Source organism: Pecten maximus, chromosome 3 (genome assembly GCF_902652985.1).
Source record: "Pecten maximus chromosome 3, xPecMax1.1, whole genome shotgun sequence".
NCBI classification, from domain to species: Eukaryota; Metazoa; Mollusca; class Bivalvia; order Pectinida; family Pectinidae; genus Pecten; species Pecten maximus.
In genome coordinates, this window is record NC_047017.1 from 17,552,910 (window position 1) to 17,577,183 (window position 24,274).

General features: G+C 38.9%; 1 protein-coding gene across 2 annotated transcripts in view; it reads right to left on the reverse strand.

Annotated features, from left to right (window-relative positions):
- Positions 1-24,274, reverse strand: part of LOC117323407 (GTP cyclohydrolase 1-like) — a 52,247-nt gene that overhangs the window by 24,236 nt on the left and 3,737 nt on the right. For both annotated transcript variants that reach the window (XM_033878609.1, XM_033878608.1), the window contains exons 2-3: positions 4,201-4,310; positions 86-141 (exon numbers count right to left, since the gene is read on the reverse strand). In XM_033878609.1, coding sequence (XP_033734500.1) covers positions 86-141; positions 4,201-4,310 — 166 coding nt within the window. The remainder of the gene's footprint in view (positions 1-85; positions 142-4,200; positions 4,311-24,274) is intronic.

Below are 24,274 nucleotides of genomic sequence, written 5' to 3' on the forward strand. Positions count from 1 at the left end.
ATGCAGATATGTAGTCCATCCCACAATTCCAGAGAGAGCTAAAAAATAAATGGAAGATAAAAATAACCAAGCTGAAATATCTTACCTTGCTAATTTACTAAGTCCAAGCACCCTCTTGTTTGGTAGATAGCCTATGGAGACCTAGAAAAGGAGACACAAGATTGATTTTATTTGTTTTTAGTTTCAAGTCATCTTTACAATTTCTTTAATTATTGCTTGCTTATTTTTTAGTCTTGTCAACAACTCAGGTCATGTAAAGGTTATGTCCATGGATGGTAGGGTCACTCATCAGGGTCAAAGGTCATTTACAGTGCCATCACAATGAAATGGCATAGCCTGGACACGGCAGCATGACAATCGATCATTTCACATTAGCGACAGATGGTACCATAATTTAAAACCCTTTCTCATATATCATTCCATACTATATACTTTTTTGAAGGACTACCATATTCACTCTAATAAGAACAATGTGTATAGTGAAAAGTTTCCTTGCGAAAAATCTGAGTGGAAAAAAACTTTTTACATTTACATATCTTTATGTAGCAAAACCCATCCAGTGAGTCTTTGGTTAAAAGAATGAAGATGATATTGGCAGATCAGTGGGGTAAAAAACTTTTTCAATTCATTTCAATTAGCCGATCATCACTTCTCTTTTCCTGAAAAAATTGAGTGTGCGCTTATTGGAGCAGTTCAAATAGGGTAGTGTATGCATGCGGTCAAACCGTCAATCCATACTGATAATTCAAACCAGGTATAAAATCATTTCCAATCATTGCAATTCAACAAATGATATCAAAAATATGATTTCCCTATAGTAAAATTTACTCCCTCCCCAGGGGAAAACATGAGACCGCATGAAATTCACAATTTGATAAAACACTTTAAGACCTTTCAATCTATAAAGAGTTTTTGATTCAACCATGCCTGGATCTTGAGAAGATTTTTGAAATTTCAGTTAGTTTGACCCATTTTGGCCATGCATGGGAGTCAGTCAGGGCCAATATGTGCATACCATAAAAACTGCCATCTTGTACAGGTAATTCTAAACAAGTTTGAATCATTTCAAATAGCAAATCAACAAGTAATGCCCAAAAAAGTGATTTCCTATATAAACTATTACAAATTCTATCCCCTCCACAGGAGGAAATGCAAGACCCCAGGGTCATTAAATTCACAATTTTGTTAAAGCACCTTTAAGACCATTCTATCTATGAAGAGTATTTTATTCTTCCATATCTGGGTCTACAGAAGAAGATTTTTGAAATATCAGTCAATTTTATACTAGTTTTTGCCCCACTCTTCTGGCCCCTAGGGGGTGGGGACCATATGATTCAAAGTTTTGGTTGAACACTGGTCATTGAAGGTTTCTGCAGAATATATAATAGGTCCCTTGAGACTTTGTCTCAGGCGAAAAAAAAAATCTAATTTGATGATTGCTTAATGCAAAAGTTACTTGGTTCAGACTTACCTAGGTGATGTACAATCAGTGTTTTATAGTTATGCTTGACCTTCTTTTTGTATAAACTTGCATTTGAAAATGCAACGTCAGACATTTTTACACTCACTTGAATGTATGCATAAATGCAGGGACAAAAAATACCTTGGAAAAGCTGGAGACCTACAGCTTATAATACCTGTTATGTAAGTGTATGTTGGATGAAGTTTCAGGTAGAATAAATTGTTCTACTAAAGAACATCATGGTTCCTTTACAGATATGTATATTGATATGCAATAAAACAGGTTTTCTAAAGCCTGTTGGCCTCACTAGACATGTATCAAACACAGCAGCTCATGTTTAGGATGACAGTCTCATTAGGTTCTGAATTGTAGCCACCAGATAGATTAATGTTTAGGACAGTCCTATCAGGTTCTGAATTGTAGCCACCAGACAGATTAATGTTTAGGACAGTCCTATCAGGTTCTGAATTGTAGCCACCAGACAGATTAATGTTTAGGACAGTCCTATCAGGTTCTGAATTGTAGCCACCAGATAGATTAATGTTTAGGACAGTCCTATCAGGTTCTGAATTGTACCCACCAGACAGATTAATGTTTAGGACAGTCCTATCAGGTTCTGAAGTGTACCCACCAGACAGATTAATATTTAGGACAGTCCTATCAGGTTCTGAAGTGTACCCACCAGACAGATTAATGTTTAGGACAGTCTCATCAGGTTCTGAATTGTACCCACCAGACAGATTAATGTTTAGGACAGTCCTATCAGGTTCTGAATTGTAGCAACCAGACAGATTAATGTTTAGGACAGTCCTATCAGGTTCTGAATTGTAGCCACCAGACAGATTAATGTTTAGGACAGTCCTATCAGGTTCTGAATTGTAGCCACCAGATAGATTAATGTTTAGGACAGTCCTATCAGGTTCTGAATTGTACCCACCAGACAGATTAATGTTTAGGACAGTCCTATCAGGTTCTGAATTGTACCCACCAGACAGATTAATATTTAGGACAGTCCTATCAGGTTCTGAAGTGTACCCACCAGACAGATTAATGTTTAGGACAGTCCTATCAGGTTCTGAATTGTACCCACCAGATAGATTAATGTTTAGGACAGTCCTATCAGGTTCTGAATTGTACCCACCAGATAGATTAATGTTTAGGACAGTCCTATCAGGTTCTGAATTGTACCCACCAGACAGATTAATGTTTAGGACAGTCCTATCAGGTTCTGAATTGTACCCACCAGACAGATTAATGTTTAGGACAGTCCTATCAGGTTCTGAATTGTACCCACCAGACAGATTAATGTTTAGGACAGTCCTATCAGGTTCTGAATTGTACCCACCAGACAGATTAATGTTTAGGACAGTCCTATCAGGTTCTGAATTGTACCCACCAGACAGATTAATGTTTAGGACAGTCCTATCAGGTTCTGAATTGTACCCACCAGACAGATTAATATTTAGGACAGTCCTATCAGGTTCTGAATTGTACCAACCAGACAGATTAATGTTTAGGACAGTCCTATCAGGTTCTGAATTGTACCCACCAGGTAGATTAATGTTTAGGACAGTCCTATCAGGTTCTGAATTGTACCCACCAGACAGATTAATATTTAGGACAGTCCTATCAGGTTCTGAAGTGTACCCACCAGACAGATTAATGTTTAGGACAGTCCTATCAGGTTCTGAATTGTACCAACCAGACAGATTAATGTTTAGGACAGTCCTATCAGGTTCTGAATTGTACCCACCAGACAGATTAATGTTTAGGACAGTCCTATCAGGTTCTGAATTGTACCCACCAGATAGATTGATGATTAGGACAGTACCCACCAGATAGATTAATGTTTAGGACAGTCTTATAAGGTTCTGAATTGTACCCACCAGATAGATTGATGATTAGGACAGTAGCCACCAGGTAGATTAATGTTTAGGACAGTCCCATTAGGTTCTGAATTGTACCCACCAGATAGATTGATGATTAGGACAGTACCCACCAGATAGATTAATGTTTAGGACAGTCTTATAAGGTTCTGAATTGTACCCACCAGGTAGATTAATGTTTAGGACAGTCCTATCAGGTTCTGAATTGTACCCACCAGACAGATTAGTATTTAGGACAGTCCTATCAGGTTCTGAATTGTAGCCACCAGATAGATTAATGTTTAGGACAGTCCTATCAGGTTCTGAATTGTACCCACCAGACAGATTAATGTTTAGGACAATCCTATCAGGTTCTGAATTGTACCCACCAGATAGATTAATATCTAGGACGTCTCATCAACATCAGAAATAATGGACAATCCATATAATTGATAACTGTTGAAACGTTACTCTATCTGAAGGGTACTTAGCTCTTGTATTACAATCCAATGACATCACATTTTGCACTGGTTGACCTGGCCTGTCATATCGGGTTTTTTAATTTCTAAGTGTATAAGTTCATTATATTGCCTTTATACATTCCACAACAAGATATTACGTCAAGCAACATTAGTCATATGAATGACTTTTAACAATATTAACAAAAGAACTCATAATTGCATTCCTCCGCCATCTATAAAGTTCCTAGGAAATTTTTTTATACTGTTACATAATATTTCGGAGTCCAATAAAGAGAATCAAATTTAGATCCGATATTGGAAAAATAAACAAAATTCAAAAATATCTATTAGTTTGTTTTCCCTTTAAATCACTCACTCAAAATATTAAACTAGGAGAAAGAAAATAACTTACCTTTCCAATAAATGGAACTAGATGATGCTCACACAAAGAGAACATCTCAATGTCTTTGACTATCACCATGTCGTCGTGGTCCTCATCGAATATGGCATCATTAAGAGCATCTACAAGAACAAAGTCCAATACCAGCAAATTAAGTTTTATACGTAGATACAACAGTTTTAGCTTTATAATAAATAGCCTGACTGGAAGAAATTTTATTACTATAAAAACTATTCTAATTTCTTTTTTCCATAGGAAAATCAGCATCGTTGTCAGGTAACTTGTTGCAATCCACGAAGGTGAAGGCCAACATGTACAAAATATTTTACTCTTATAAGGGTGTGTACCCATTTCCGGACAACTGAATTGGATTTGGACAAATTTTTACTGAACTGTAATAGACTTGGAAGGGCTTATCACAGGATATAGGCTTATTGACAGATATACACAGAAACACTTATACATATAAATACCTTTACCAATATGACTAATACAAAAGTTTCTGATGTGTCATCGACCTTTAAACTGACTTCAGAATACAATATGACTTATAATTGTACCACAATTTTAAGATTTATTATGGATTTGTTTCAAGAACAACTATCACAGAAGACAACACTTGCTACTGTAGCTAATTTTCTCTCCTAAAATATAGTATGATGTGTATGTTGGTCAGTAGAATAAAGAGGTATCCATACAAAAAAAACGTAATGGGAGACATTATCATGAGGGCGGCATGATAAAAATAATTCCGTATCATTTTTTCATGTTACGTTCCAAAAAAATCCATATGTTCAAAGCAGTGTCCTTTTAAAATGTATCAAATATACCCAGAAGTGAGCGTTACCATGCCGACAGTGCATAGGAGGACACACGTACTAGACTGGAAACGTCCATTGGGAAATACAACCATTTTTCTAATGAAAGATAAGCCTACCTATCATGTGAAAACATTTTCAGAATCAAATTTGTAGTTTCACAAAATTTTGTGTATACAGCCAGTTTTATTGAAATACAGTCAAACTTGTCCAAGTTGAACTCCCTAGGTATAAGATAACTGTTACAGATAGCAATTGTTTAAGATTTATGAGGAAAACCAAAAATATATCTATCGGGACCAAATTTTGGAACCAGATATAGATGTCCTTTTTTGCATCAATATGAACAATTCAAGGCCCGGGGTTTCATCAATGTCCCTTAAATTCAGGAAATTTCTTAATTTAGAATACAGATTTCATATGAATTACAATTGGAGATAAAGAAAAACATCTTTAGCTATAAGGACAGTTTTCTTAAATTTTGATTATTTCCCCCCCTTTGAGTTAAGGAAATAATAATGTTTAAGAAATTGGAGCCTGTTTGAGATAGGAAAGATAGCTAATTACATGTATATTTGTGGAAATTAATTAGAAGTAGTCAAAGTTACCTGCCATATCCCTGTTCAAGACTTCATAAAAGAATTCGTTTTTTAGTTAAGGTAAATCGTACCATTGCATCAGTTATGATAGCAAAGATCTGCTCTATTTGACTACTGATTTTACATGGAATGTATATATACAGAAGTTGAAGCAGCAAAAAAAAGAAAAAAAAAAGAAAAAAAGAAGATTCTATTTACTTCAATTTTCTGTAGCTTTTGTCTTTCCTTTTTTATGTTAATGTTGTTGTTGTGTTTTCTTGTTTTCAGATTTAAACTGATCACTTCTTGAGACAGATATATAACTTGTCAAAGTTCAAATTCTTGCATAATCAACATCTGAACTTTTCATGTTCTATCTAACTTGATGCTCGACTTTACATTAATTTAACTCACCTAGAATCAATCAATCAAGTTTAATGATATTTTCTGTCTTATCCTGAAAGTAATCTTCACCTCAAGAGAAGATTTCTAACTTATGTAGGCTCAAACTAATCAAGTACAATGATATTTTCTGTCTGAACTTGAAAGTAATCACCATGTCAAGAAGGACATAGAACTTCTACAGGTTTATATTAATCAGGGTCTATGCTACTTCTCGCCTTCAATTCCTTTGACCATATTTATTTCATCCAGAAGATGATGTTTTTGTTATAGATGACTTCTACGCAACCAGCCGACCATCCATCTGAAAACGTAGTCCCCCCTCCCTCAACACTCCTTCCAAAGATCACACAACACAGGTATGACCACACATAAAATTTAATTGAATGAATGGGCCATTGATTTTGTACAGAATGTCTGTTTTACTAAGTGGCTTTATTTGTTGTGATTATTGAAGTGGGAGATCACAACAGGAAAACAGATTCCAGTTTACAGCAGCATTGATCTGATTGGTAGAATCAATAAAAGAGCCAGGATGGCAATGTAGTGACGGTCTCCCATGTTTACATTCCAGACAATGTCCCCAAACAAGAAATCCTTTCATGAATATCATTTGCATTGACAAGTAAGTGTTGGTGGGAGTGCTGTATCCTCCTACATTCACTGTTTCGGCGATGGACTTGGCACTGAAATCAAAGCCTGTCGTATTCATCATTCATAGCCTGTGTCACTTGGCCATAAACTGAGGTTGTTCAGTCATTTTGTAATTGTCTCATCATCTAGAAAATCACTATTAAATGTTGGGGTCCAAGTCCTTTGCTCACCACCCATGGAACAGTAAAGAATGTCATGACCCAATACACATGATTATGCAATATAAGTTAAATTAAAAGTGGATGATGTATCGTGGGACTGGAAGGATATTAAATTGATGAAAGCCTATCATTTCTCTTACCCTGGACAGAGATATCCACAGTTTTACTGGTGCTAGTTTTCTTATCTCACCTTAGGTTGAGACAAGCTACAATTGCTCTTTTCACATCAACAATACCATGACATCATGGTGACAATACTATGATGTCATGGCGACAATGATGTCACATTGGCAATTCAATCATGTCTCGTCAACATTTCCTTGCATTGATGTAATGTCCATATTAGATACATAAGACGGTATACAGGGTAAGAGAAAAATAATCATTCACCCCTGTGGAAGTGAGACAGGGGAATCTCAACCCTCGGGGTAAGATACTAAGCTACCAAACACTCCAGTCAACCAATCATGTCTAAATGTAGGATTTATGACACTTTTTATGACCAGGGACCATCTTAAACAACCCACAAGCTTATTATAGGACAATCATATGGTAAAAATATCAGGTTGGAGAAATTCCCCCAAAACCAATGTTCTGCTAAATTCAGTATGTATCAATTCACCTTCTAGGCACTAGGACGATCCCTAGTAGATAAACAGCCCTCTTAAAAACATCGTAAACACATGAATTAATTGTTTATTAAAGGATAGATGCATCCTTAACAGTGGGATACCCCCTCACACTGACAGAACACCAACTATAGTTGGCCAGATGAAACCTAGGTGGAGTCATATAGGTGGTAAACCAGTCGCTAACTAGACAGAGTCATGTAGGTGGTAAACTAGTAACTAGACAGAGTCAGGTAGGTGGTAAACCAGTCACTAACTACAGAGTTATGTAGGTGGTAAACCAGTCACTAACTAGACAGAGTCATGTAGGTGGTAAATCAGTCACTAACTAGACAGAGTCATGTAGGTGGTAAACCAGTCACTAACTAGACAGAGTCATGTTGGTGGTAAACCAGTAACTAACTATACAGAGTCATGTAGGTGATAAACCAGTCACTAACTAGACAGAGTCATGTAGGCGGTGAACCAGTCACAAACTAGACAGAGTCATGTAGGTGGTAAACTGGTAACTAGACAGAGTCATGTAGGTGATAAACCAGTCACTAACTAGACAGAGTCATGTAGGCGGTGAACCAGTCACAAACTAGACAGATTCATGTTGGTGGTAAACCAGTAACTAACTATACAGAGTCATCTAGGTGGTAAACCAGTAACTAACTAGACAGAGTCATGTAGGTGGTAAACCAGTCACTAACTAGACAGAGTCATGTAGGTGGTAAACCAGTCACTAACTAGACAGAGTCATGTAGGTGGTAAACCAGTCACTAACTAGACAGAGTCATGTAGGTGGTAAACTAGTCACTAACTACAGAGTTATGTAGGTGGTAAACCAGTCACTAACTAGACAGAGTCATGTAGGTGGTAAACTGGTAACTAGACAGAGTTATGTAGGTGGTAAACCAGTCACTAACTAGACAGAGTCATGTAGGTGGTAAACTAGTCACTAACTACAGAGTCATGTAGGTGGTAAACCAGTCACTAACTAGACAGAGGCATGTAGGTGGTAAACCAGTAACTAACTAGACATAGTCATGTAGGTGGTAAACCAGTCACTAACTAGACAGAGTCATGTAGGTGGTAAACCAGTCACTAACTAGACAGAGTCATGTAGGTGGTAAACCAGTCACTAACTAGACAGAGTCAGGTAGGTGGTAAACTAGTCACTAACTACAGAGTTATGTAGGTGGTAAACCAGTCACTAACTAGACAGAGGCATGTAGGTGGTAAACCAGTAACTAACTAGACATAGTCATGTAGGTGGTAAACCAGTCACTAACTAGACAGAGTCATGTAGGTGGTAAACCAGTCCCTAACTAGGCAGAGTCAGGTAGGTGGTAAACCAGTCACTAACTAGACAGAGTCATGTAAGTGGTAAACCAGTCCCTAACTAGGCAGAGTCAGGTAGGTGGTAAACCAGTAACTAACTAGACAGAGTCATGTAGGTGGTAAACCAGTCACTAACTAGACAGAGTCATGTAGGTGGTAAACCAGTCCCTAACTAGGCAGAATCAGGTAGGTGGTAAACCAGTAACTAACTAGACAGAGTCATGTAGGTGGTAAACCAGTCACTAACTAGACAGAGTCATGTAGGTGGTAAACCAGTCACTAACTAGACAGAGTCATGTAGGTGGTAAACCAGTCCCTAACTAGGCAGAGTCAGGTAGGTGATAAACCAGTCACTACCTAGGCAGAGTCAGGTAGGTGGTAAACCAGTCACTAACTAGACAGAGTCATGTAGGTGGTAAACCAGTCACTAACTACAGAGTTATGTAGGTGGTAAACCAGTCACTAACTAGACATAGTCATGTAGGTGGTAAACCAGTAACTAACTAGACAGAGCCATGTAGGTGGTAAACCAGTCACTAACTAGACATAGTCATGTAGGTGGTAAACCAGTAACTAACTAGACAGAGTCATGAAGGTGGTAAACTAGTCACTAACTAGACAGAGTCATGTAGGTGGTGAACCAGTCACAAACTAGACAGAGTCATGTAGGTGGTAAACTGGTAACTAGACAGAGTCATGTAGGTGATAAACCAGTCACTAACTAGACAGAGTCATGTAGGCGGTGAACCAGTCACAAACTAGACAGATTCATGTTGGTGGTAAACCAGTAACTAACTATACAGAGTCATCTAGGTGGTAAACCAGTAACTAACTAGACAGAGTCATGTAGGTGGTAAACCAGTCACTAACTAGACAGAGTCATGTAGGTGGTAAACCAGTCACTAACTAGACAGAGTCATGTAGGTGGTAAACCAGTCACTAACTAGACAGAGTCATGTAGGTGGCAAACTAGTCACTAACTACAGAGTTATGTAGGTGGTAAACCAGTCACTAACTAGACAGAGTCATGTAGGTGGTAAACTGGTAACTAGACAGAGTTATGTAGGTGGTAAACCAGTCACTAACTAGACAGAGTCATGTAGGTGGTAAACTAGTCACTAACTACAGAGTTATGTAGGTGGTAAACCAGTCACTAAGTAGACAGAGGCATGTAGGTGGTAAACCAGTAACTAACTAGACATAGTCATGTAGGTGGTAAACCAGTCACTAACTAGACAGAGTCATGTAGGTGGTAAACCAGTCCCTAACTAGGCAGAGTCAGGTAGGTGGTAAACCAGTCACTAACTAGACAGAGTCATGTAAGTGGTAAACCAGTCCCTAACTAGGCAGAGTCAGGTAGGTGGTAAACCAGTAACTAACTAGACAGAGTCATGTAGGTGGTAAACCAGTCACTAACTAGACAGAGTCATGTAGGTGGTAAACCAGTCCCTAACTAGGCAGAATCAGGTAGGTGGTAAACCAGTAACTAACTAGACAGAGTCATGTAGGTGGTAAACCAGTCACTAACTAGACAGAGTCATGTAGGTGATAAACCAGTCACTAACTAGACAGAGTCATGTAGGTGGTAAACCAGTCCCTAACTAGGCAGAGTCAGGTAGGTGGTAAACCAGTCACTAACTAGGCAGAGTCAGGTAGGTGGTAAACCAGTCACTAACTAGACAGAGTCATGTAGGTGGTAAACCAGTCACTAACTACAGAGTTATGTAGGTGGTAAACCAGTCACTAACTAGACATAGTCATGTAGGTGGTAAACCAGTAACTAACTAGACAGAGCCATGTAGGTGGTAAACCAGTCACTAACTAGACATAGTCATGTAGGTGGTAAACCAGTAACTAACTAGACAGAGTCATGAAGGTGGTAAACTAGTCACTAACTACAGAGTCATGTAGGTGGTAAACCAGTCACTAACTAGACAGAGTCATGTAGGTGATAAACCAGTCACTAACTAGGCAGAGTCAGGTAGGTGGTAAACCAGTCACTAACTAGACAGAGTCATGTAGGTGGTAAACCAGTAACTAACTAGACAGAGTCATGTAGGTGGTAAACCAGTCACTAACTAGACAGAGTCATGTAGGTGGTGAACCAGTCACAAACTAGACAGAGTCATGTAGGTGGTAAACTGGTAACTAGACAGAGTCATGTAGGTGATAAACCAGTCACTAACTAGACAGAGTCATGTAGGCGGTGAACCAGTCACAAACTAGACAGATTCATGTTGGTGGTAAACCAGTAACTAACTATACAGAGTCATCTAGGTGGTAAACCAGTAACTAACTAGACAGAGTCATGTAGGTGGTAAACCAGTCACTAACTAGACAGAGTCATGTAGGTGGTAAACCAGTCACTAACTAGACAGAGTCATGTAGGTGGTAAACCAGTCACTAACTAGACAGAGTCATGTAGGTGGTAAACTAGTCACTAACTACAGAGTTATGTAGGTGGTAAACCAGTCACTAACTAGACAGAGTCATGTAGGTGGTAAACTGGTAACTAGACAGAGTTATGTAGGTGGTAAACCAGTCACTAACTAGACAGAGTCATGTAGGTGGTAAACTAGTCACTAACTACAGAGTTATGTAGGTGGTAAACCAGTCACTAACTAGACAGAGGCATGTAGGTGGTAAACCAGTAACTAACTAGACAGAGTCATGTAGGTGGTAAACCAGTCACTAACTAGACAGAGTCATGTAGGTGGTAAACCAGTCACTAACTAGACAGAGTCATGTAGGTGGTAAACCAGTCACTAACTAGACAGAGTCAGGTAGGTGGTAAACTAGTCACTAACTACAGAGTTATGTAGGTGGTAAACCAGTCACTAACTAGACAGAGGCATGTAGGTGGTAAACCAGTAACTAACTAGACATAGTCATGTAGGTGGTAAACCAGTCACTAACTAGACATAGTCATGTAGGTGGTAAACCAGTCCCTAACTAGGCAGAGTCAGGTAGGTGGTAAACCAGTCACTAACTAGACAGAGTCATGTAAGTGGTAAACCAGTCCCTAACTAGGCAGAGTCAGGTAGGTGGTAAACCAGTAACTAACTAGACAGAGTCATGTAGGTGGTAAACCAGTCACTAACTAGACAGAGTCATGTAGGTGGTAAACCAGTCCCTAACTAGGCAGAGTCAGGTAGGTGGTAAACCAGTAACTAACTAGACAGAGTCATGTAGGTGGTAAACCAGTCACTAACTAGACAGAGTCATGTAGGTGGTAAACCAGTCACTAACTAGACAGAGTCATGTAGGTGGTAAACCAGTCCCTAACTAGGCAGAGTCAGGTAGGTGGTAAACCAGTCACTAACTAGGCAGAGTCAGGTAGGTGGTAAACCAGTCACTAACTAGACAGAGTCATGTAGGTGGTAAACCAGTCACTAACTACAGAGTTATGTAGGTGGTAAACCAGTCACTAACTAGACATAGTCATGTAGGTGGTAAACCAGTAACTAACTAGACAGAGCCATGTAGGTGGTAAACCAGTCACTAACTAGACATAGTCATGTAGGTGGTAAACCAGTAACTAACTAGACAGAGTCATGAAGGTGGTAAACTAGTCACTAACTACAGAGTCATGTAGGTGGTAAACCAGTCACTAACTAGACAGAGTCATGTAGGTGGTAAACCAGTCACTAACTAGGCAGAGTCAGGTAGGTGGTAAACCAGTCACTAACTAGACAGAGTCATGTAGGTGGTAAACCAGTAACTAACTAGACAGAGTCATGTAGGTGGTAAACCAGTCACTAACTAGACAGAGTCATGTAGGTGGTAAATCAGTCACTAACTAGACAGAGTCATGTAGGTGGTAAACCAGTCACTAACTAGACAGAGTCATGTAGGTGGTAAACCAGAACTAACTAGACAGAGTCATGTAGGTGGTAAACCAGTCACTAACTAGACAGAGTCATGTAGGTGGTAAACCAGAACTAACTAGACAGAGTCATGTAGGTGGTAAACCAGTCACTAACTAGACAGAGTCATGTAGGTGGTAAACCAGTCCCTAACTAGGCAGAGTCAGGTAGGTGGTAAACCAGTCCCTAACTAGACAGAGTCATGTAGGTGGTAAACCAGTCACTAACTAGACAGAGTCATGTAGGTGGTAAACCAGTCACCAACTAAACAGAGTCAGGTAGGTGGTAAACCAGTCACTAACTAGGCAGAGTCAGGTAGGTGGTAAACCAGTCACTAACTAGACAGAGTCATGTAGGTGGTAAACCAGTCACTAACTACAGAGTTATGTAGGTGGTAAACCAGTCACTAACTAGACATAGTCATGTAGGTGGTAAACCAGTAACTAACTAGACAGAGCCATGTAGGTGGTAAACCAGTCACTAACTAGACATAGTCATGTAGGTGGTAAACCAGTAACTAACTAGACAGAGTCATGAAGGTGGTAAACTAGTCACTAACTACAGAGTCATGTAGGTGGTAAACCAGTCACTAACTAGACAGAGTCATGTAGGTGGTAAACCAGTCACTAACTAGACAGAGTCATGTAGGTGGTAAACTAGTCACTAACTAGACAGAGTCATGTAGGTGGTAAACCAGTCACTAACTAGACAGAGTCATGTAGGTGGTAAACCAGAACTAACTAGACAGAGTCATGTAGGTGGTAAACTAGTCACTAACTAGACAGAGTCATGTAGGTGGTAAACCAGAACTAACTAGACAGAGTCATGTAGGTGGTAAACCAGTCACTAACTAGGCAGAGTCATGTAGGTGGTAAACCAGTAACTAACTAGACAGAGTCATGTAGGTGGTAAACCAGTCATTAAGTAGACAGAGTCATGTAGGTGGTAAACCAGTCACTAACTAGACAGAGTCATGTAGGCGGTGAACCAGTCAATAACTAGACAGAGTCATGTAGGTGGTAAACCAGTCACTAACTAGACAGAGTCATGTAGGTGGTAAACCAGTACTAACTAGACAGAGTCATGTAGGTGATAAACCAGTCACTAACTAGACAGAGTCATGTAGGCGGTGAACCAGTCAATAACTAGACAGAGTCATGTAGGTGGTAAACCAGTCACTAACTACAGAGTTATGTAGGTGGTAAACCAGTCACTAACTAGACATAGTCATGTAGGTGGTAAACCAGTAACTAACTAGACAGAGCCATGTAGGTGGTAAACCAGTCACTAACTAGACATAGTCATGTAGGTGGTAAACCAGTAACTAACTAGACAGAGTCATGAAGGTGGTAAACTAGTCACTAACTACAGAGTCATGTAGGTGGTAAACCAGTCACTAACTAGACAGAGTCATGTAGGTGATAAACCAGTCACTAACTAGGCAGAGTCAGGTAGGTGGTAAACCAGTCACTAACTAGACAGAGTCATGTAGGTGGTAAACCAGTAACTAACTAGACAGAGTCATGTAGGTGGTAAACCAGTCACTAACTAGACAGAGTCATGTAGGTGGTGAACCAGTCACAAACTAGACAGAGTCATGTAGGTGGTAAACTGGTAACTAGACAGAGTCATGTAGGTGATAAACCAGTCACTAACTAGACAGAGTCATGTAGGCGGTGAACCAGTCACAAACTAGACAGATTCATGTTGGTGGTAAACCAGTAACTAACTATACAGAGTCATCTAGGTGGTAAACCAGTAACTAACTAGACAGAGTCATGTAGGTGGTAAACCAGTCACTAACTAGACAGAGTCATGTAGGTGGTAAACCAGTCACTAACTAGACAGAGTCATGTAGGTGGTAAACCAGTCACTAACTAGACAGAGTCATGTAGGTGGTAAACTAGTCACTAACTACAGAGTTATGTAGGTGGTAAACCAGTCACTAACTAGACAGAGTCATGTAGGTGGTAAACTGGTAACTAGACAGAGTTATGTAGGTGGTAAACCAGTCACTAACTAGACAGAGTCATGTAGGTGGTAAACTAGTCACTAACTACAGAGTTATGTAGGTGGTAAACCAGTCACTAACTAAACAGAGGCATGTAGGTGGTAAACCAGTAACTAACTAGACAGAGTCATGTAGGTGGTAAACCAGTCACTAACTAGACAGAGTCATGTAGGTGGTAAACCAGTCACTAACTAGACAGAGTCATGTAGGTGGTAAACCAGTCACTAACTAGACAGAGTCAGGTAGGTGGTAAACTAGTCACTAACTACAGAGTTATGTAGGTGGTAAACCAGTCACTAACTAGACAGAGGCATGTAGGTGGTAAACCAGTAACTAACTAGACATAGTCATGTAGGTGGTAAACCAGTCACTAACTAGACATAGTCATGTAGGTGGTAAACCAGTCCCTAACTAGGCAGAGTCAGGTAGGTGGTAAACCAGTCACTAACTAGACAGAGTCATGTAAGTGGTAAACCAGTCCCTAACTAGGCAGAGTCAGGTAGGTGGTAAACCAGTAACTAACTAGACAGAGTCATGTAGGTGGTAAACCAGTCACTAACTAGACAGAGTCATGTAGGTGGTAAACCAGTCCCTAACTAGGCAGAGTCAGGTAGGTGGTAAACCAGTAACTAACTAGACAGAGTCATGTAGGTGGTAAACCAGTCACTAACTAGACAGAGTCATGTAGGTGGTAAACCAGTCACTAACTAGACAGAGTCATGTAGGTGGTAAACCAGTCCCTAACTAGGCAGAGTCAGGTAGGTGGTAAACCAGTCACTAACTAGGCAGAGTCAGGTAGGTGGTAAACCAGTCACTAACTAGACAGAGTCATGTAGGTGGTAAACCAGTCACTAACTACAGAGTTATGTAGGTGGTAAACCAGTCACTAACTAGACATAGTCATGTAGGTGGTAAACCAGTAACTAACTAGACAGAGCCATGTAGGTGGTAAACCAGTCACTAACTAGACATAGTCATGTAGGTGGTAAACCAGTAAATAACTAGACAGAGTCATGAAGGTGGTAAACTAGTCACTAACTACAGAGTCATGTAGGTGGTAAACCAGTCACTAACTAGACAGAGTCATGTAGGTGGTAAACCAGTCACTAACTAGGCAGAGTCAGGTAGGTGGTAAACCAGTCACTAACTAGACAGAGTCATGTAGGTGGTAAACCAGTAACTAACTAGACAGAGTCATGTAGGTGGTAAACCAGTCACTAACTAGACAGAGTCATGTAGGTGGTAAATCAGTCACTAACTAGACAGAGTCATGTAGGTGGTAAACCAGTCACTAACTAGACAGAGTCATGTAGGTGGTAAACCAGAACTAACTAGACAGAGTCATGTAGGTGGTAAACCAGTCACTAACTAGACAGAGTCATGTAGGTGGTAAACCAGAACTAACTAGACAGAGTCATGTAGGTGGTAAACCAGTCACTAACTAGACAGAGTCATGTAGGTGGTAAACCAGTCCCTAACTAGGCAGAGTCAGGTAGGTGGTAAACCAGTCCCTAACTAGACAGAGTCATGTAGGTGGTAAACCAGTCACTAACTAGACAGAGTCATGTAGGTGGTAAACCAGTCACCAACTAAACAGAGTCAGGTAGGTGGTAAACCAGTCACTAACTAGGCAGAGTCAGGTAGGTGGTAAACCAGTCACTAACTAGACAGAGTCATGTAGGTGGTAAACTAGTCACTAACTAGACAGAGTCATGTAGGTGGTAAACCAGTCACTAACTAGACAGAGTCATGTAGGTGGTAAACCAGAACTAACTAGACAGAGTCATGTAGGTGGTAAACTAGTCACTAACTAGACAGAGTCATGTAGGTGGTAAACCAGAACTAACTAGACAGAGTCATGTAGGTGGTAAACCAGTCACTAACTAGGCAGAGTCATGTAGGTGGTAAACCAGTAACTAACTAGACAGAGTCATGTAGGTGGTAAACCAGTCATTAAGTAGACAGAGTCATGTAGGTGGTAAACCAGTCACTAACTAGACAGAGTCATGTAGGCGGTGAACCAGTCAATAACTAGACAGAGTCATGTAGGTGGTAAACCAGTCACTAACTAGACAGAGTCATGTAGGTGGTAAACCAGTACTAACTAGACAGAGTCATGTAGGTGATAAACCAGTCACTAACTAGACAGAGTCATGTAGGCGGTGAACCAGTCAATAACTAGACAGAGTCATGTAGGTGGTAAACCAGTCACTAACTACAGAGTTATGTAGGTGGTAAACCAGTCCCTAACTAGACAGAGTCATGTAGGCGGTGAACCAGTCACTAACTAGACAGAGTCATGTAGGTGGTAAACCAGTCACTAACTAGACAGAGTCATGTAGGTGGTAAACAGGTTACTAACTAGACAGAGTCATGTAGGTGGTAAACAAGTAACTAACTAGACAGAGTCATGTAGGTGGTAAACCAGTCACTAACTAGACAGAGTCATGTAGGTCGTAAACCAGTCACTAACTATACAGAGTTATGTAGGTGGTAAACCAGTCACTAACTAGACAGAGTCATGTAGGTGGTAAACCAGTCACTAACTAGACAGAGTCATGTAGGTAGTAAACCAGTCACTAACTAGACAAACTAGACAGTCATGTAGGTGGTAAACAAGTAACTAACTAGACAGAGTCATGTAGGTGGTAAACCAGTCACTAACTATACAGAGTTATGTTGGTGGTAAACCAGTCACTAACTAGACAGAGTCATGTAGGTGGTAAACTGGTAACTAGACAGAGTTATGTAGGTGGTAAACCAGTCACTAACTAAGCAGAGTCATGTAGGTGGTAAACTAGTCACTAACTAGACAGAGTCATGTAGGTGGTAAACCAGTAACTAACTAGACAGAGTCATGTAGGTGGTAAACCAGTAACTAATTAGACAGAGTCATGTAGGTGGTAAACCAGTAACTAACTAGACAGAGTCATGTAGGTGGTAAACCAGTCACTAACTACAGAGTCATGTAGGTGGTAAACCAGTCACTAACTAGACAGTCATGTAGGTGGTAAACCAGTAACTAACTAGACAGAGTCATGTAGGTGGTAAACCAATCACTAACTACAGAGTCATGTAGGTGGTAAACCAGTAACTAACTATACAGAGTTATGTAGGTGGTAAACCAGTCACTAACTAGACAGAGTCATGTAGGTGGTAAACCAGTCACTAACTAGACAGAGTCATGTAGGTGGTAAACTGGTAACTAGACAGAGTCATGTAGGTGGTAAACCAGTCACTAACTAGACAGAGTCATGTAGGTGGTAAACCAGTCACTAACTAGACAGAGTCATGTAGGTGGTAAACCAGTCACTAACTAGACAGAGTCATGTAGGTGGTAAACCAGTCACTAACTAGACAGAGTCATGTAGGTGGTAAACCAGTCACTAACTAGACAGAGTTATGTAGGTGGTAAACCAGTCACTAACTAGACAGAGTCATGTAGGTGGTAAACCAGTCACTAACTAGACAGAGTCATGTAGGTGGTAAACCAGTCACTAACTTCTATAATTAAGTCACTAACCAATCTTTCAACAGTAACTGTACTATACATACATACATACATATAGGAATACTTATCCCTTACATTAGATGTGAGTATATGAACCATTTATATGCATGTGTGTGGTTTGTGGGCTGAAAAAAGTTTATGAATACTGAATGCTTGCTTTATGATATATGTCATAGGTTGGAACATTTTATTTTTTTAGTTTTCCAGATAAGAAAGAAAAAGAAATGAGAATATTGGCAAACAACCAGTCAGTTTATACATATAAATTGAATGACTACCAGATATATTATCATATGAACTAGTTATAGGACCAGGATGACTTTCTCACGTGAATTTTGTTAAAATGAAAATATTTCAAACTCCTACCTGGATTAATCTGACTAGTATATGTAAATAAGAAGATAAAGGATTTGAGAAAGAGATATGACAACATTCATGCTGACCTATTTTGCCTTTCTACAGGACATATATATATATGTAAATATATGATGATATGTGGATGACATTGGTCACACCTGTAAATTGGGAAGGTTACACTGTGTAAGTGGTATACCTATACGTCTGTGTATACAGGCATGTTGACAATCTTACTATCATATATACATACATATATATACATACAGAAATATTTCCTCCTATCTTCCATACCACCTAACCTAAGGCATTTGAATTAGAAAAATTTCCAGACTATGTTCTGTAACGTTCTTCCACCAAACACTCACATCCTTCACAACCAACAAACTCCCCTAATTTTTTTTGTATTCCCTTGTATGCTTAGCTCTCCATCCCTCATATTATAGCTATATATAGCCTCTTCTCAACTCAATCCGTTGTGTATCTTTCTTCTTCCCTGTTCTCAAAAATCTTGTGTCATCCCCACCATACGGGGCCGGGGCCGGGTCTGGGGCCGCGGTGGCTGTCTGTATAGGGTGTCATGACACTTTATCACTAGCCCTCCACCTCTGGGTTGCCAGTTCGAAACCCATGTGGAGCAGTTGCCTGGTACTGACCGTAGGCCGGTAGTTTTTCTCCAGGTACTCCGGCTTTCCTCCACCTCCAAAAGCAGGCACGACCCTGGCTGTTAATAGGACCTTAATCAGACTAAACCAAACCAAACTACCATAAACCCTCTCAATATTCCATCCTTCACCATCCCCAGATCATCAATATTCCTTAACTTAGTTAAGGGGCTGCGGTAGCCAAGTGGTTAAGGTGTCTCAACACTTTATCACTGGCCCTCCACCTCTGGGTTGCAAGTTCTAAACCTACGTGGGGCAGTTGCCTGGTACTGACCATAGGCCGGTGGTTTTTCTCCGTTGTACTCCAATTTCCTCCACCTCAAAAACCTGGCACATCCTTATTTAAATGCCCCTGGCTGTTAATAGGACGTAAATTGAAATATATCTAAACCTCTATGGGAATGAAATAAAATTCTAACAAGTGTATATCAAACTTCCCTACTCAATGCCACTTATATTAATTCTTAGTCAGTTGAATCAGAACTAGTATTCCATGGTTTCAGTCCTATTTATATATGACCAAAGCATTCCAAGGGTGACCAAGCATTTTCTATTCAACCTCACCTTCATGATTGAAAAAACAAAAAAATATCCATATTGAATTCCTATTGCGTCAGTCTTTATCAGGAAATTCAAGTATATAAATATTTAGGATGTAACAAGTTCATCAATAATCACACACCTGGAAATTGTATACCACGCCAATATGTGCAGCAGTGATTAAATAACATGATATGCCTGCTATACATCACTGCATTTGTAGGCCTTAATTATGTAAGAGGTGACCGGTTGTGAAGCCTCCCGTCTCAATGCCACTTATTTCTTACAGTAACAATTGAATAAACACTAGTATGTATCTATGGTTTCAGCCCTATTATATAACTATAACCAGTGCATTCCAAGGGTGACCAAGCATTTTCTATTCAACCTCACCTGCATGATTGAAAAAAAAAATAAAAAAAATACCTGTATTGAATTCCTGCTGCATCAGTCTTTATCAGGAAATTCAAGTATATAAATATTTCGGATGTAACAAGTTCATCAATAATCACATACCTGGAAATTGTATACCATGGCAACATGTGAAGAAGTGGAAAAGAACAGATAAGCCTGCTACATATCACTGCAGGTCATTGGTGACATGTTGTGAAGCTTCCCTACAGGATCAAAGGTGCCCCCCCCCCCCTCCCCCCTTCCACCTGCGATATATTCTGTTAAGGGAATAGAAACTGTATTGGATAGCCCAAGAGCATTAGGCCTCCTGTTCTCATTCACGGGAGTCATGGAAGAGAGAAAAATAGATCTGCTTCCACTATTGCAGCACTTGGGGAGATCTTCACTTTCCCTTCCTTTTCTTTCCTGTCCATTTTCTTTTCCCTTCTGTGCTTTTTTCTTCCTTCCATCTCTCTTTGACCTAGTATGATCCTAGTTCATACGTGGACGTAACGTCCCATGCAAACGTCACTCAGATAAAGTCCCATGCAAACATTACACCGGTATATTGACTAAAAGGTCATCTCGGTTCTGAGAGTGCAGTTGTGTGTTTCTCTTCAGCATGATGTGTTAATTTTCTATAGAGCTCATGTATAACATTTACATACACATTATAAATATCATGGACAAAATTGATCAGTTAAATAATTAAACAGCTTATAAGTACATGCTCTCTTAAAATGCTTTGGTTTTCCCCCAACTATGTGACCAAATCCTCAAATCAATATACGTGTATTTGTTAATGATGACATTACATTAACAAACACTGTCTGCGGTCACATCTAATGTAAAAAGAAAAAAAGGAAGGGGTGGGGGATTAAAACATGAAATTTTTAGGGAATTTTTTAGCCAATTAGTATGATCAGCGTTCGAATTCAACGCTCGCACACTCGCTAAATGCGAGCTGATTTTTCATTTTGCGAGTAGAAAATTGTGGTACTCGCATTTTTCTGCGAGTGCATATAAATCCTCGTAAAACAGACACAAATAGTAAAACATCGACAAACACTTTAAACAAAAACCGACACACAGACAATGCATTATTGGCGACGCTTATACACAGCACTCGTTAGTTTCAAGCGTCTCAAAGACTACGATATACATGAATATATTGTAATGGAAAAGAAACGAGAGTTTCTGAGAAACAAAGCGTGACGTCTCGCTAGCATGGCTGACATAATTCAGCCGCTGCCGGAACATCAATGAAAAGATCGGCGAAAATAATGAGAGCAAGGACACATGTAGAGAAAGTAGCCCAACTCCTAAGAAAAAAGTGACATGCATCCCAAGGCCAACAAAACAAACTGTCGAGAAATGGGAGCGTGAACTGCATATTGACCTGGAAAAAAACCTTGACGATGATCATGTGCACGTTATTGAAATTTATTGCAAAACTTTGCAAAGAATATAGTCCCGACAAGTCATCATCAGTAAATATTTTGTTCTTACTTGAAATTCTATCAGCACTTACTGTATTGTCCATTTAAACGAAAAAATTCGGGGTTTTTTTCCAAATCACGAATATGTTGTAAAATCATGATGGACAGGGAATAGCATTTTAATTAGATAGAATTAATACTTATTTCATTATTAGTCAAAGATTTTATGAGAAATCATACGTGATTAAATCAAATGAAATGACTGATTTTTTTGATTTTTTGTTCTCTTGAAAATAAATTATAACATGTAAGTAATATATAGGATCAAAATCCTTCAATATTCATTGATCTTGAAGTTGATGATATTTGAAGGGAGTATACCCTGGCTGATATGAACAGTGAGTTAAATAAAATAAAAAACAAAACAAAAATTAATTGTATTTTGGCTCAAATAAAAACTTTATTTGAAGCAACTGTTCTTTTGTTTGTGGTTCTGAAAAGTAAAGATTATTTATCATAAAACATCTGTTATATTTAATGTTAACACATAATTTCAAAATTGCGAGTAAGTTTGTAATTTTGCGAGTTAAAATTTTATCCACTCGCAACAACGTGCGAGTTACTAAAAAAGTTAAATTCTACCCCTGTATGATGAACTGATCTTATAATGGCCTTGGTTGTCAAGGTCAGATGAAACTTGATCATGGAACATGGCATATGATTATCACCCCCAAGGACATGTTCTTTGAAAAGCTGTTTTCCTTTTTATTGTTAACAGAAATTTGAAATAATTGTCTATGATTGTTTTATTGTTTATTACCGAGTTTAAAACATTACACCATGTTTAGTATCATTAGATTTCGGTAAGCTACAGACAATGTAGAAAACAATGTTTCTAATATAGATCTTTAATTAATGATTTTAAAACTCTGTTGCATTAATTAAGGAAAGTTTCCCGGGAATGTCATCTTTGATGGTGACATAATATAAGCATTAAGTGGCATGCAAAGTGAATTAATTTTCATCAAGTCTTTTTCAATAGTATTTTAGAAGTTCTCCAGGAATATCAAAATAAGAAAATGAAAATTTTGGCATGAAAAGAGGTACTATTAAATCAGATTCACGTGTTAACATTTAGTTTTGTGATGTTTTGAGATATGTTCCTGAAACCCTATGGAAAGGATAAACGAACAGACGCATCTAGTCTGACGACAACATTCCTCACCATTTTTGTTATGCAAGGGATAATGAATTTCTTTTAAAACAATTATTGCTGAGCCTGATGGAAATGCACAAAACGTCTGAATGTGGGAGGAGTACCTAGAGAACTCTCCGGCCAGCACCTTGTAGGGAGCCAGCACCTTGTAGGGAGCCAGCACCTTGTAGGGAGCCAGCACCTTGTAGGGAGCCAGCACCTTGGCCAGCACCGAATGGCCAGCACCTAGTAAGGAGGCCAACATTGTGTCATGTCCTAATGTCAATGGGGCGCAAACACTGCCATCTTGGTGAAAGTTGTACATGCATATGTGTTATATATTTGTATTTTGTCAACAAAGTAACACAATCTCTCATTATATTCAAAGATGCATATATAGTAGACTTGAGCTATAATGAAATGGTTATAACCATATCTCAACTGCTAAGGTTTCGGACATGGTTATAGCTGGAACAGGAACCGAAGGAAAACTCACGAAATAGCAACACAATGGAGTTATTGTCAATATAGAGAACATTTCATCGAAAAATCAGTAAGTTGAATTAAAAGAATTGCATTATAAGAAAAACTAGTATCTCATATTAGAAAGTGTATATCAATAAAGAAGAATGCTTGTTAGCTTTAGGACTTTTGTCATTTCTACTAAATGTTAAAAGCGTGTAATTCCAATAGATTTTATAATATCTTACCTCGTGTTCCGTAGATAACCTTCAATCACAATAACATAATGCTTCACATGATAGGTAGAATGTAACACATACTTATAACTTTACCGAATTAAGAGGGGAAAAAAATGTAATTCAATTCAATATTACAACCATGATTAAGTCCATCTTCAAAGTTCAAGAGTTTAGTTAATTCTCTTCCTGGATTATTGTAACCACTAGCTGAGATTGCGGATGAAGTAAGTAACTTCATCATTTGTATGTCTTTTTTTATTTTCAAAAAACAAACATTAACGTTCTTCCTGATCATTACCAATCTAATCCTGTTGCAAGTTACATTTAGTAATTAGGGGAAATCTATGAAATATCTAAGCTTAATGGTCCAAAGTATCATTCCTTCGTATCATTGACTGCAAGATATATACTGCAACTCGTTCACATCACCCAACTTAATTTCAAGGATACATGTATATGCAAGTATATCAACTTTAATCAATGCCACCTTTCTATACATAGTTTCCACTAGTTTTGGTATAAGTAGATACCTTCATGTCCATATTCAATTCTTGTTCTCTGACCATGATACATAATAGAATCTAGCATAACAGAACTATTTGTTGCACTCTCAGATACTGTCGGTTATTTGGGCTCTGATTTGTGTTAAAGCAGTACTACAAATCAATGACCTATTTGTGGTGTAGCTTGCGTAATTGAGAACTGTCACAAATTCACAAATTAATGGCACCACAGCATGGTCAGTACCCCTTCAAGGACAACTTTAGTATCTCTGTAGATCTAGTGTAGATCTAGTAGTGTTTGTTTTGTTACCCGACTGTAGGATCCAAACACTTTCGTTAA